Source organism: Mobula birostris, chromosome 2 (assembly GCF_030028105.1).
Source record: "Mobula birostris isolate sMobBir1 chromosome 2, sMobBir1.hap1, whole genome shotgun sequence".
NCBI classification, from domain to species: domain Eukaryota; kingdom Metazoa; phylum Chordata; class Chondrichthyes; order Myliobatiformes; family Myliobatidae; genus Mobula; species Mobula birostris.
In genome coordinates, this window is record NC_092371.1 from 84,049,647 (window position 1) to 84,064,918 (window position 15,272).

Here is a 15,272-nt window from a genome sequence, read left to right on the forward strand (position 1 = left end):
AATATTCAAAGTAAATTTATTAAAATACAGTGGCATACAAAAATTTAGGCCCCCCTGGTCAAAATTTCTGTTACTGTGAATAGCTAAGCGAGTAAAAGATGACCTGATTTCCAAAAGGCATAAAGTTAAAGATGACACATTTCTTTATTTCCATGTTTTACAGTTTCAAAATAACTAAAAAGGAAAAGGGCCCAAAGGAAAAGTTTGGGCACCCTGCATGGTCAGTACTTAATAACACCCCCTTTGGCAAGTATCACAGCTTGTAAGTGCTTTCTGTAGCCAGCTAAGAGTCTTTCAGTCTTGTTTGGGGGATTTTCACCCATCCTTCCTTGCAAAAGGCTTCTAGTTCTGTGAGATTCTTGGGCCGTCTTGCATGCACTGCTCTTTGGGGTCTATCCACAGATTTTCAATGATGTTTAGGTCAAGAGACTGTGAGGGCCAAGGCAAAACCTTCAACTTGTGCCTCTTGAGGTAGTTCATTCTCGATTTTGAGGTGTGTTTACAATCATTTTCCTGTTGTAGAAGCCCCTCTTTTCCTCTTCAGCTTTTTTACAGATGGTGTGATGTTTTCTTCCAGAATTTGCTGGTATTTAATTGAATTCAGTCTTCCCTCTACCAGTGAAATGTTCCCCGGGCCAATGGCTGCAACACAAGCCCAAAGCATGATCGATCCACCCCCGTGCTTTGCAGTTGGAGAGATGTTCTTTTCATGAAATTCTGCACCCTCTTTTCTCCAAACATACTTTTGCTCATTGCAGCCAGAAAGTTCTATTTTAACTTCATCAGTCCACAAGACTTGTTTCCAAAATGCATCAGGCTTGTTTAGATGTTCCTTTGCAAACTTCTGACACTGAATTTTGTGGTGAGGATGGAAGAAAGGTTACCTTCTGATGTCTCTTCCATGAAGGTCATATTTGTGCAGGTGTCGCTGCACAGTAGAACAGTGCACCACCACTCCAGAGACTGCTAAATCTTCCTGAAGGTCTTTTGCCCTCAAACAGGGATCTTGATTTGCTTTTCTTGCAATCTTACATGCAGTTCTCTCAGAAAGTTTTCTTGGTCTTCCAGACCTCAACTTGACCCTCCACTGTTCCTGTTAACTGCTATTTCTTAATTACATTATGAACTGAGGAAATGGCTACCTGAAAACACTTTGCTGTCTTCTTATAGCCTTCTCCTGCTTTGTGAGCATCATTTATTTCAATTTTCAGAGTGTAAGGTAGCTTAGTGGAACCCATGGCTGCTAATTGTTGAGACAAGGTTTGAGGAGTCAGGGTACTTATAAAGCTTTGCAATTTGCATCACCTGGTCTTTCCTAACGATGACTGTGAACAAGCCATAGCCCTAACAAGCTAATTAAGGTCTGGGACCTTGGTAAAAGTTATCTGAGAGCTCAAATTTCTTAGGGTGCCCAAACTTTTGCATGGTGCTGCTTTCCTTTTTTCACTCTAAAATTGTACAAAACAAAAATAATACACTAATCTTGCTTAAAATGTTGAAAAGAATGTTTCATCTTTAACTTCATAACTTTTGGAGATCAGTTCATCTTCTACTCACTTAACTATTTACAGTAACAGAAATTTTGACCAGGGGTGCCCAAACTTTTGCATGCCACTGTACATATGTCATCTTCCTCTCTGAGATTCATTTTCTTGCAGGCATACTGAATCAATTCAATAATCATATTATAATCAACGAAAGACTGCATCAACAGGGCAGACAACCAGCGTGCAAATGACAATAAATTATGTGAATACAAAAAGAAAGATATTATAATAAGTAAACATATATTGAGAGCATGGGGTGAAGAGTCCTTGAAAGTGACTCCGTAAGTTGTGGGAAGATCTTGATGATGGAGTATGTGAAGTTGAGGGAATTTAAAAAAAAATTATCCTCTCTGCTCCAACAGCCTGGAGGCTGAGGGGTAGTAACTTCCTGAATCTAGTGTTGTGAATCCTGAGGCTCCTGTTCCTCCTTCCTGATGGCAGCAGCGAGAAGTGGGGAGGAGCTGTATGCTGGGGGTCCCAAATGATGGACGCTGCTTTGCCGCGTATATGTATATTCTTGGGTGAAATTGTAGTTTTTAACCTCTATGGACTGTCTATGTTAACTTCCTGTTATATTATGCAAAGTTTACTCTCTGTTAGCCAATGAGGTACAAGCAAAAACTTTCCATAATATCAACGAGGTCTGTCGTGTTCAAAGAATAAATGTCGGCGCATCGTTAATTGTCGGGGGCGTAGGCCCCTTAAGACGTAGTGTGCGTCTTGCGTCACGGGTGTGCGCTGGCGACGGAGCGCAGGGCCTGGGGTGTGTAGTGGACGAAGCGAAGAGGCCAAGCCGTTTCACCGAGTCTCGGCGGCGGATCAGGCCCCGCGGGCTCACCATGAGCGTCTTCGGCAAGCTGTTCGGCACGACCGCCAAGGCGGGCAAGGGGCCGAGCCCGCAGGATGCCATCCACCGGCTGCGGGAGACTGAGGAGATGCTGACCAAGAAGCAGGAGTTCCTGGAGAAGAAGATCGACCAGGAACTGCTCACCGCCAAGAAGCACGGCACCAAGAACAAGCGCGGTACGGGGAGCTTCGGGGGATGGGAGGGGGGAGAGTTTAGGTCGGGTGGGGTGGGGTGGGGAGGGGAGGCGGGGCTTCGGGGGGCGTGGGTGGGGTCGGTGGTTTCCCGGGGCCGAGGGGGTCCCTGGCCTGGGTGGGGTGTGGGGTGGAGTGGATTTGAGGGGATTGGATGGTACAGGGTGAGGGATGGAGAATTAAGCGGTAAGGGAGGGGAGTCAGGGACCTGGAGAGGGAAGGGGTTGGTGGGTGGGTGGGTGGGTGGGGGGGGCGAGGTAGATTTGGAGGGTCGAGGGTTGGGGCAAGTGAAAATGAAAATAAGTGGGTGGGGGAGATTCAGAAGTGGGTGAAGTGCTGCATAGGGACCTGGGGATAATTCAGGGCTGAAGGGGAGTGGGGAAGGTGTATGAGGAGGGAAGGGGTGGGATGAGGCGAGGAGCTTCGGGAGAGGGTGTGGTGGAGATGGGAAGTCAGTTCATTGCCGAGGGGTGGGGAGGTGCATTCGGGGAGCCAGGAGAGGTTCAAGGCCAAACGGGAGGGAGAATGTTAACGTATAGGGGCAGGTGGAGAGGGAAGGGGCGAGGTGGATTCAGGGCTGGGGATGGGATAAGACAAGAGAGGGAAGTGAAGTGGCCTGGGGAGGTTCAGGCCTGAAGGGGAAAAGATGGGGGAGGAGGTGGGCCAAGGAGTGGAGAGGGAATACCAGACGGGGTTGCCAAGGAAGGTTGTGATCAGGAGTGAGATAAACAGTGGGGTGTCTTGTTTACAGAGATACACCTGGTGGGGGTAATAATCTGTGAGATTCCGTTCTGGGCCTAGGTGGGATGGGTGGTGGTGGAGGTTCAGGGCTGGGAGGGGGTAGGATTGCGATCAGGAGGGTGAGGATTGGGGTGGGGTTTGAGCCATTGGAGGCAGAATCCAGGGGTGAGGGAAGTGGGAGACTGTGGATGGGGGCCCATAGGTGGATCTGGACCCAAAATGAGGTGTATTGGTAGGTCAGGGCTGTGGGTGTAATCCAGGAGGATGAGGTCTGTGACTGGAAAGGGTATGTTGCAACATTAAGCAGGTAAATACTGAAAGTCAAACAAAAAAGGATTGAGTTGTAAATCTTACTATGTTGGAAAAATTGAGGAAATTAAATGTTTTAATAGGGATCTAGAAACTGAATCATTTTAAGTAAAGAAGTTTAAGAGTATTCTGACAGAAAAGATGATTAATGATTTTATGCCACTTTCCTTAATTTCTGTATCTCAGAATTCTTATGCAAAATTGTAATAAAATTGCTTATCATTATAATTTTGCATAAGAATTCTGAGCTATAGGAATTGTAAATAAGGAAAGAGGGTAAACATGATCTGTCTTCCTTACATACTTCTCTAATTCTTAATCTTGTTGGTTCAAGTTTCACTCCAAAGTCTTTGATAGACTCAGATGATACTGTAAAAGGAATTTCATTATTGTAAGTGTATCTTTAGGTTGAGATTCCATTTGATCTGTGTACAGACATAAAAATTCCCTGACTCACTCTTTCCAAGGCAGCTGATATTAGTCACCAAAATCAGATTATCAGGTCATTGTCACAAATTTAATGATGTCTTTCCTATCTTTCTAGTGTTCAAAAATTCTTGTTAAAAATGCGTTTTTAGATGTTCTGAAGTAGAGTGGAGGATTCAGATTTATTTATCATTGTACATTGAAACACAGTGAAAGTGTCATTTACATTAACAGCCAGCACAACCTAAAGATGTGCTGGGGGCAGCCTGTAAGTGTTTGGATGTTTGGAAAAAGGGTGGTGATGGTGAAGGTGTTGTAGTTGAAGTGCCAGTCCATGGGAATTCAGTAACTCTAGTATTAAACCAAAAGTCTCGAAGAGGAAAAGAATATAGCCTATTGTTATTACTTTTCTGACTGCTGTCTGATGTTCTATCCAGAGTTAATGGCATATCTTTTTGTAAAGTAAAACAGCTAAAACTCCCTGAATTTTATTAAAATTGTAATTTTAATTTATCTTCAACTTCTTCTGTGGCATTTCCTAAAATACCATATAGGAGTGGTCTTCCTTAACTTTCCAGGAAGTAATCACAGTCCAATCACATGGCCATCAATATCTGTGGCTGCTGAATGGCTGAGCTCAATGGTAGATCATGAGACATAGGAGTGCAATTAGGCCATTTGGCCCATCAAGTCTGCTCTATCATTCTGCATTGTTTGATGCATTCATTCTGCAGTCTTTGAAATCCTCATCCAACTAAAATGTATTGCTCTAAAAACCACAAAATGCTGGAAGTACTCAGTTTTTTTTAGTGAATTTCTTTCTTTTTTACTGCAAAGAGAATACTATGAATTTATCAAAAGAGTTACAACATTTATAACAGCTCCATTTATTTTCTTCAGTCTCTAGCCAATGAGCACAGCTTAATAAATAGCATATAGAAAATTCTGGAAATACCAGTTCTGGTAGGAGTGAAATGGATGGAATATTTCATGTTCGTTACCATTCATCAGAACCTGCATTGAGTGAAAAATCACTCAGTCTAGATAGAGGGTCACTCTGAAACATTGCCTCGGTTTTTCTGTCCACAGAATTTACTGAAACATGGCTGTCTATGGCATTTCCTGAATTTTGAATTTCTAGAACTGCAGTATTTTGGTTTTGTATTTCAGGAAATAGCATGCCATGTGGTCTGTGGCCTGATGGTTGTACACTGCAGAATACCTGCACAAAACTTTGTGATACTGGCATGCTGCAGAGTACAAAAAGAATATTTCTGATCTTTGACCAAAAAGCTAACTGTTCTCACAATATATTTTAAAACTTTTTGTGGGGCACTCTGTTAACAAAACCACAGGCTAGACAGGTTGGCAGGATAGTTTTATCATAGGGGTTCCCAACCTGAGATCCACAGACCTCTTGCTTAATGGTATTAGTCAATACCATGAAAGTGGGGAGCTGCTGGTCTATCATTGCAATTGATTTCCTCTTGAACTAATGTTTGCTCAGATTTAAAAATAACCGTGATCTAATCTTCTTAAGCAGTTCTGTCAAATAATGAGTTTAATGAACTATGTAATTGTTGAAAATTTCATACCCAGCATCCTAGGAGGGAACTTGAAAGCAGAGCAGTTACTGGGTCAGGAGTCCAGCGCAGGTAACTGGAGGGTTGTTGGGAACAACACAAGACTGTGTTCTGAAGGAACTTAATCATACAGAGAGAACATCAGCAGTAGGGGAAGTATTGAAGAAGATTCTAGGAATAAGATTTAGATACTTGTATTTAGAAAAGTATAGGCTTTTTAGGGACAGTCAGCATGACTTTGTGCAAGGCAGGTTCTATCTTACATATTTGATTGAGATTTTTGCGGAAATGAAGATGGTTGATGATAGAGTAGTGAATATTGTCAACATGGACCTTGGTGTAGCCTTGGACAAGATTTCCAAAAGTTCCCGTCTGGAAAGCACTAATGGACTATTAAAACAATAACTTCACACCATCTTAAAAGTTTCTTCCCTTGGCAGTTAATCTGATCAATCATTCTAGTTACAACCCTTCACCCCAGCCCCTCTATCTGTTACCCCCATCACTGCACTGTAAACACTTTAAAGCACTTTTTATAATGGTGTTTACATTGTATATTGCATTTGTGCACATTTTATTCAATATCTGTACTTCAATCTCTAATTTTATTTTTGTATTATTTATAGTTACGAATTTTTTCATTGCATGCTGTGACAACACACCACAGAAAATTTCTAATACATGTAAATGTATGCGGTAAATGAAGTTGATACTTGTTAAAATTAATCAAGCCTCATTGTAGGAGATTAAGGTGGGATCTGGGGTGAGTTGATAAGTTGAGTCTGTAAGTGGCCTGGTCACGGAAGATAGTAGTATAGGTGAGTCTGTGACCAGTGATGTTCCACAAGGAAATGATAGTATGACACACAACAAAAAGCAGCATTCATCTGTGATAAAGAACTATATATAAAAAAAAGTTGGAGGTTAAAGTAGGGATATGGAATAAAATGTGCATAAATACATAAATACCAGCATTTATTTACAATGTAAGCAGCACTTTTAAAAGTGGTTTGACGTGTTTGCTGTGCTGGGTCCTCTGTAGTGTATCTTATTGATTAGAATGAGCAAGTAGGTGAACTGATGGTGGAGTTACAGGTAGCAGGGAAGGTTGTCAGAGGATACATCAGGATGCACACCAGTTGGAAATTGGGGTGGAGAAATGGCAGCTGGGGCAATTGTGAGAAGAGGTGTTGTGGGGGAAGTGTACAGTAAGTGGCAGGATCCTCGGGAGCATTCATGTACAGAGGATGTTGAGTGCAAGTGCATGGTAACACAAGTAGATAGGGCAGTGAAGGTGGTGCACGGTATATGTGCTTCCATTGGTCAGGGCATTTAGTGTACAAATTAGGAAGGAGTTCCAGCTGTAGAAAACATTGGTTAGGCCACATTTGGAGTATTGTTTGCAGTTCTAGTCACCATGTTAGAGGAAGGATGTGGAGGCCTTGGAGAGTGTGCAGAAACTTGTTTATTAGCTCTAAGAAGCTGTGTGTCCTGGAATAGTTTTCTTTGCCATATTGGAGAATGTAGGGTAACCTGATAGAAGTTTATAAAATTGAAAGGTGAAAATGTCAAATATTCAAGGCCAGTACGTTGCGGTGACGGGGAGAATTTAAGAGATTTGCAAGACAAATTTATTTTACACAGAGTGGTAGCTTCCTGGAAAGCGTTGCTGGGCAGGTGATAGAAACAGTTACAATAGCACTGTTTAAGAGATAATTAGTTTTCTTTTTTTCTTTTATAACTTGCGTTATTTGTTGTATTTTTTTTCACGGTAACACGTTGAAGCTGCACTCTCCCTAACATGCTGGTAGAGAGAGTTTTATTTGGGTTTTTAGCGCTGGAAATAGCTACATTTGGACACGTCTCATTAGCGGGGCAGCAGTATGGTCGTATTGTTTATACCAGGGATCAGCTGATTGCGCTTATGCCGGCTGGTTTAGCGAACAGAGCGGCGGACACCCCTGCTGAAATCTGGGGGAAAACACCCAGAGGATGCAGAGGGGGATCACAAAGGCGAGGAAAGAGGACCGGATCGAGACAACAGAGACTTATGGAGAAGAGGAGTTCGGTGGGTAATAAAATGGACGAGTTGATGGTGCTAGCCAGGAGTCAGAGTACATTTCGGGAGAGCAGTGTTATGTGTTTTACTGAAACGTGGCTGCATGAGGACGTACCCGACCAAAACTTTTCCATGGAGGGTTTTCATACCGTTTGGGCTGACCGGAAGTGCACTGAGAGCAGTAAGCATAAAGGAGTTGGGGGCTTGCTGTTCTGGTTAACAACGGATGGTGCAATCCTGGTCATATTACGATCGAGGAACGTGTTTGTAGCCCGGATATTGAACTTTTTGCTGTTGGACTCCGGCCATTTTCCACCGAGATACAACACTGGGCGTCATGGGAGGTTGTTCCTGCCTGTGGCCATCGAACTTTGCAGCTCCTCCTGTGGAGGGTCAGACACCCTGAGCCAATAGGCTGATCCTGGACTTATTTCCATCTGGCATATTGTTGTTTGATTGTTTGTAGTTTTTGTTATCTATCTAGACAGGACAGTCGGGAACAGAAGGGTATGGTTCAAGTATAGCAAAAGGGATTGGTTTAAATTGACATCGTGGTTGGTACTGACATTGAGCCAGAGGGACGGTTCCTGTGTTGTTCTATGTTCTATCAATATTTTGCATTATTGCCTCATTTTTGACTGATCTTTGTATATAGAAACAAGATGGTTATTTCCCTGATGAATAGAACATTTTCTCTTGGTTCCATGGCACTAATGAAAAAGGCAAGGAAGGGAGTTTCCCAACATTTAACCTTCATTGGCACCACAAACTGCCACTGGTTTACTGGCTGTTTATTTCTTGGTATATGTGTGGAAACATTTTGTATAAAATTACCTTCCCATTTCCTTCGGAATGATGTTTAGATTGTATTAATAATCATGAAGTACAGATCCCCCCCCCCCCCCACCCGCACCATGGGAAATGAGCATCACTGTAGTTTTCTCAGCCGAAGTCCTTCTGCCTTTGTTTTTACTGCCCTTGCTGCTTCCCGCTTTGGCAACATTTCAGTTTTGAAATGATCATCATCTCATTTAAAATAATAAGCTGTTTAGATTTTCACCAAGCTCTTTATTATATATACAAATAGCCCATTTAGTATTGGTTGTAATTAGCTTGATATCGGTCCCATGGATTGACATTGGATTTTTTTTTTGCAACCTTGTTTGCCTGCTCTTTGACTGGTTAATCTGCAGGTTAAGTTATGTTGGAAATGGGTGTGTATTTCCTGTACGTCATGAATCCATGTGAAATGTGATCTTTCTGCTGCAGGCTATTAAAACAAAGCTGACTGGAGCAAACTTTCAGAGAAACAACCTCATAAACTTCACCAGATGTGAGCTTTTCCTTTGTGAAATTTGCATCAGTGTTTCTCTCCTCCATGTTGCCTGTGTGACGGGAAGGAAGTGGTTGCAATTTGAGTGAAATGGTTCTCTGTAGATCTTTGCCCAGCCATGTGAGCAGATAATCTTTGAATTATGAAACTTAATTCCAGCATTGGCATCCTGAGTCTATACATAAAATACTTTTTAACCTAGATCCACAATGTGCCCTGCTGTTCTGCCTTTCAGTTAATGATGGTTAAACGTGGATAGCGCATTGCTTCCACATGTACTGTAATGCTGAGTCTTTCTTTAGAAAGGGAATAGTTCTGGGGTGAGTGAGGAACTATTGATTACAACTAATTAATGGGACAAAGTCACCAGGTTAATCATTCTTATGTTATTTTACAGTCTGTTATGAGAAGTACCTCATAAACACAAGAGATTCTGCAGATGGTAGAAATCCAGAGCAACACACAAAATGCTGGAGGAACTCAGCAAGTCGGGTAGCATCTATGAAAGGGAATAAATGGTCAACGTTTTGGTCTGAGACCCTTCATCAAAACTCACGATGGAAGTTCCTTGGCTTGAAATGTCGACTGCTTATTCCTCCCCATAAATGCTGTCTGACCTGCTTAGTTCCTCCAGCATTTTGCATGAGAAGTGTATAGTGGCTTCAGCCATTTTGACGCTTCTGATTTGCCTTTTTCATTCCTCTCTGCTGCCACATACACCTTATCACTCTGTTAACCACAGATATCACATTTGCTCATTACCTCAGCTATGGCACTTGGCTTTTCTTGCCATCAGCAGATGTTCTTGCACCTGCTATACTAGTGTTCAGTAGCTGTTGTATATGGGGACAGCACAGTAGCTAGTGCTTGGTGCATTGCTTTATAATACCTGCTGTAAGATTGGGGTTTGATTCCCGCTGCTGTCTCTTAAGAGTTGTACGCTCTCCCTGTGTCCGGAAGGGTTTCCTCCCACATTCAAAAGGCATACGGTTAGTGTTAGTAAGTCGTGGGCATGCTGTGTTGGCACCAGAAGTGTGGTGACACTTGTGGGCTATCCAGCACAATGTTCACTGATTTGATTTAATGCAAACGACGCATTTCACTGTATGTTTTAATGTCAATGTGACAAAGCTTATTCTTTATCTATGCCCTTATTTCTTCAACTTGCTCTTCTGTTGAGACGGTTCATTTAAAGCATTGGTTTGTCTGAGCTATAGATCATTCTGTTAAGTGGTCTTGCTTTGGTTTAGCTTTGAAGTTTTTATTTCCCCAAAGTACCTTAGGCATTTTTACCATTCATCCATGCAGTTTAGCTGTTGTTGTCGTCATATTTTATTGGCAAGATTATAATTAATTTTAAGTTATTTGCATGATGTCTTTGACCTATAAAACAGAATTCATCAGATTATAAAATATAAGCCATTTTAAGTAGTTTTGCCCCCTGGAATGTTGGCCAGGTGACCAAGCTCACTTTCACTCGATGCTTTCTCCAAGTTTTTCCAGGACTTGGCTGGAGCTATTTGTGCAGATGACTGGAAGGGTTTGTTTAGTTCATGGGTGTGGATGGGGGCTTTCCAGAGGAGCACAGGCACTAGAGCTTATAAAATAGTCTGCTGGTTGCATAAACCCAATATCAGGCCGCCCATAAAACTGGAAGTGAATGCCAAACAGATATTGCAATAGTAAAGTTGAGATTAGCCCTTAATTTGGTTGACAGTTTGAATGAGCAGTCTTCCATCCATGATCCTGGGAATGAAAAGGTTGATATGAGGAGTGTTTGGCTCTGGGCCTAGGGTACCCACTGCACTGCAGAAGAATGAGGGGATACTTATTGAAAATTAACAAAAATGGAAAGACCTGGAGAGTGTGGACATAGGATGTTTCCAATAATGGGAGAGTCTAGGACCAGAGGGCACAACCTCAGAATAGAGAGACATCAACTTAGAACAGAGATGAGGAGGAATTTCTTTAGCTAAAGGTGGTGAATCTGTGGAAGTCATTGTCACGGATGTGTGTGGCGGCCAGGTCAGGGATAGGTTCTTGATTAGTCAAGGTGTCAAAGGCTACAGGGAGGAGACAGGAGAATGGGGTTAATAAGTCAAGCCTGATGGAATAGCAGAGCCTACGTAATGGGCCAGGTGTTCTAATTCTGCTCCTATATCTATGGTCTAAAGAATGATGCAGACATTCTGTATACAGTTACAAGAAAAAGTTTGTGAACCCTTTGCAGTTACCTAGTTTTCTGCATTAGCTACTTATAAAATGTAGTCTGATCTTCATTGAAGTCACAATAATAGACAAACACAATCTGCCTCAACTAATAACACAAACAGTTGTACTTTTCGTATCTTTATTGAATGCATTGTTTAATCATTCACAGTCCAGGCTGGAAAAAGTATGTGAACCTTTGTATTTAATAACTGGTAGAAGTGCCTTTAACAGCAATAACCTCCTCCAAACATTTCCTGTAGCTGCTGATCAGACTTGCATGGTGGCAAGGAGGAATTCTAGAGCACTCTTCCATACAAAACTGTTTCAATTCATTAATATTTCTGGGATACAGCCATTTTCAGGTCATGAGCAGCATCTCAATTGGGTTAAGGTCTGGGCTCTGATTTGGGCACTCCAAAACATGAATATTCTTTTTAAACCATTCTGTTGATTTACTCTTCTGTTTCGGATTTTGTTGCATCATCCAACTTCTATTAAGCTTTCTTGCTGGACTTCTACCTTGCCATTCTCCTATAAAATGTGTTGATGCAATTTTGAATTCATTTTTCCCTGAATGATTGCAACTGTCTAGGCCCTGAGGCAGCAAAGCAGCCCCAAACTATGATGCTCCTTCTACCATGCTTCATTGTTCAGATGAAGTTTTGGTGTTGGTGTGCAGTGCCCTTTTCCCTCCAAACATAGAGGTGTGTGCATTTCTGCCAAGAAGTTCAACTTTTGTCTCATCTGTCCACAGAACATTGTCCCAGAAGCGTTGTGGAGCACCCAGGTGGTCTTTAGCAAACTTGAGACATGCAGCAATGTTTTTTGGAGAGCAGTGGTTTTCTCCGTGGTGTCTTTCCAGGAAAACTGTTCTTATTCAGTATTTTTCTGACAGTGGACATATCAACAGAGACTTTAGCAAATTATATTTATTTCTGCAAGTCCTTTGTTATTCTTGGGTCGTTTTTCATCTCCTTCAGCGTTGCATGTTGTGCTTTTGGTGTGATCTTTGCAGGATGCCCACTCTTGGGGAGAGTAGCAACAATACTGAGTTTCCTCCGTTTGTAGACATTTTCTCTTATCAATGAACACAGGTGTTTGGAAATGCTTATTGTAGCCTTTTCAGCTTCATTCATCTCTACAATTCTTCTGAGGTCCTCTGAAAGTTGTTTTGATCGAGACATAGTGCAGATAAACAGATCTTTCTTCAGAAGAACAGGCTTTGTCAGTAACCTGACTTTATGTCTCTTTTTTATAGGGTGGGGCACCTCTACAACCCACACCCCCAATCTCATCTTGCTTCATTGATTGGAACACTTGACTCCAAATAGCTTTTGCAGAAAATGTTACCCCAGAGGTTGACATACTGTTTTGAACCTGGACTGTGATTGTTTAAATGGTGTGCTCAGTATTGACTGGAAGAAGTACAATTGTTTATGTGTTATTAGTTTAGGCAGATTGTGTTGTCTATTATTGTGACTTAGAAGAAGATCAAATCACATTTTATGAAAATTAATGCAGAAAACTAGGTAATTGCAAAGAGTTTCCAAATGTTTTCTTGCAACTGTATGACCTCCACCTTGGCTTACTCTGAAAAGCATCTATTATTGCAAGCTTCATTTATCAACTATGTATATACTCTTAACTCCTTTTCTATTTTGCTCTTTAGGTGTTCACTCAACACTTGTTTGTAAGGCATGCACCTTTCCTTCAGAGCTCAAGATTAAAAGTACAAGAAGTAAATCTATGCGGTAAAGAAACTGCAGATTTACACACTTCGATGCGCGCACACATGCATTTTAGCTGTACTTCGTATCCTGAACAGGCGTAAACATACAGATAGTCTTTATATTTGATTATGAAGAGAGACGCTATTGTTTGGGAAAGTTGAGATTTCTTTTTGGAAAGAAAATGTGTTTTATTGTGTATACGTGTAAAATCAGACCAGGTAAGGGAAGTACTTCGATAAACAAGAGAAAGTCTGCATATGCTGGAAATCCAGAGCAACACACACAAAATGCTGAAGTAACTCGGCAGGTCAGGAGCATCTATGAAAAAGAATAAACCGTCAATGTTTCGGGCCGAGACCTTTCTTCAGGACTATCCCAAAGACATACTGATTAGTAGGTTAATTGGTCACATGGGTGTAAATGGGTGGTGCAGTCTCGATGGGCTGGTAGGGTCTGTTACTGTGCTAGATCTCTGTATTTTAAAAAAAATCTTCCTTTTACATGCTGTCTCAATTTGACCATGCATGTACAAGTTATTTTGACTGTAACTCTGACGTGTATTGTGTGATGGCTGAAAAATAACATTCTCATGACTTGGTTCAAATAAACATCTATTCATATCTTTGTGGTTTGAACAGACTCTAATTTCAGTACAAAGTATCAAGTAGATTTTTGTAAGGCTGAATGGTGCATGTCTTCCAAAAGAGCACTAACAAGTAGCACAATGGTATCGTGCCACAATAAAGTTTTGTCCTAAAGCTCTAATCTATATGCAGCATGCTGCACAGAATTGCAGAGCATTCCCTCATGCATAGGATGTGCTTTATATGGGAGATTCTCAGTGAAAATGTTCACCATGGATATCCAGTCCCTATGCACTTCTATCCCCCATCAAGAAAGCCTTAAAGCCCTCCACTTCTTTCTCAACAAAAGACCCAACTAGTTCCCCTCCACCATAACTCTCCTGTAGCGGATCTGGTCCTCGCCCTCAACAACTTCTCTTTCAGCTCCTCCCACTTTCTCTAAACTCAAGGTGAAGCCATGGGTAACTGCATGGGCTCCAGCTATGCCTGCCTTTTCATTGGCTTTCTGTAACGATCCATGTTCCAAGCCTTCCCAGATAATATTCCTAAACTCTCTGTGCTAAATTGATGACTGCGTTGGTGCTGATTCATGCACTCCAGCTGAGCTCATCAATTTCACCAACTTTCCTTTCAACTTCCACCACACTCTTAAATTCATTTGGTCCCTTTCTGGCAACTCGCTTCTCTTTCTCGACTTCCCTGTCTCCATCTCTGGAAATTGTCCACCAAAATCTTCTATAAATCCACCAATTCCCAAGGCTATTTTGACTGTAGCTCTTCCCACTCTGTCGCTTGCACCCTTTTCTCATTTCCTTTGTCTTGCTGCATCTGTTCTCAGGATGAGGCTTTTCTTTACAGGATATTAGAGATGCCCTTTCTTCGAAGATCAGAGATTCCATTCTTCCATCATTAATGCTATGCTCACCTGCATCTCCTCCATTTCCCAGACATCCACTCACTTTATCTTCCCACCGCCTTAACAGGGGTAGAATTCACCTTGTCCTCGCACCATGAGCCTCCGCATCCAACTTAATGTCTCGTGCAACTTCCACCATTGTCAACAGGGTGCTGCTACAACTCTTCTGTTTCTCTGTGTCTCTCTCTGTCTGTCTCTCCTCTCCCCCCTCCCCCTCCCCCGCTGCCCCCAGCTCCATCTGCAAAAAGTGGAATTTCTAGTTCTACGACCATTTCACTTCCTCTCCTCATTACCACTCTGACATGCCAGTCCATGTTCTACTCTCCTTCCCTGATGAGGCCACTCTCGGGTTGGAGCAGCAACCCTTTATATTCTGTCTGGGTAGCCTCCAACTTGATGGCATAAACATTGATTTCTCCAACTTTAGTAATTTTACCCTTCCTCCTTCCCTGTTCTTCATTTCCCCACTCTGGCCTCTCTCTGACCTTTTCTTACCTGCCCATCACCTCCACCTGTTACCCCTCCTAACTCCTTTTGTCCCATGGTCTGTTTTCCACTCCTATCAGATTCAGATTCCTTCTCCAGCTCTTTACCTTTTCCACTTATCACCTCCTGACTCTTACTTCATCCCCTCTCCTCCACCCACCTGACTTCACCTGTCACATGCCATCTTGTACTCCTCCCCCCCCCCCCCCCCCCACCCCATCTTCTTGTTCTGGCCTCTGCCCCATAACTTTCCAAATCAGATGAAGAGGCTTGAACAAAACGTCGACTGTTTATTCTGCTCTATAAATG

The 15,272-nt window shown here is 42.2% G+C and overlaps 1 protein-coding gene across 1 annotated transcript in view; it reads left to right on the forward strand.

Moving 5' to 3' along the window:
- Nucleotides 1–2,264: 2,264 nt before the first annotated feature.
- The window catches only part of LOC140188170 (charged multivesicular body protein 4b-like), a 39,910-nt gene continuing 26,902 nt past the window's right edge, over nucleotides 2,265–15,272 (forward strand). Inside the window, exon 1 of the mRNA XM_072244178.1 lies at nucleotides 2,265–2,570. Within this exon, the coding sequence (XP_072100279.1) occupies nucleotides 2,387–2,570 (184 nt within the window). The 5' untranslated portion in view covers nucleotides 2,265–2,386. The remainder of the gene's footprint in view (nucleotides 2,571–15,272) is intronic.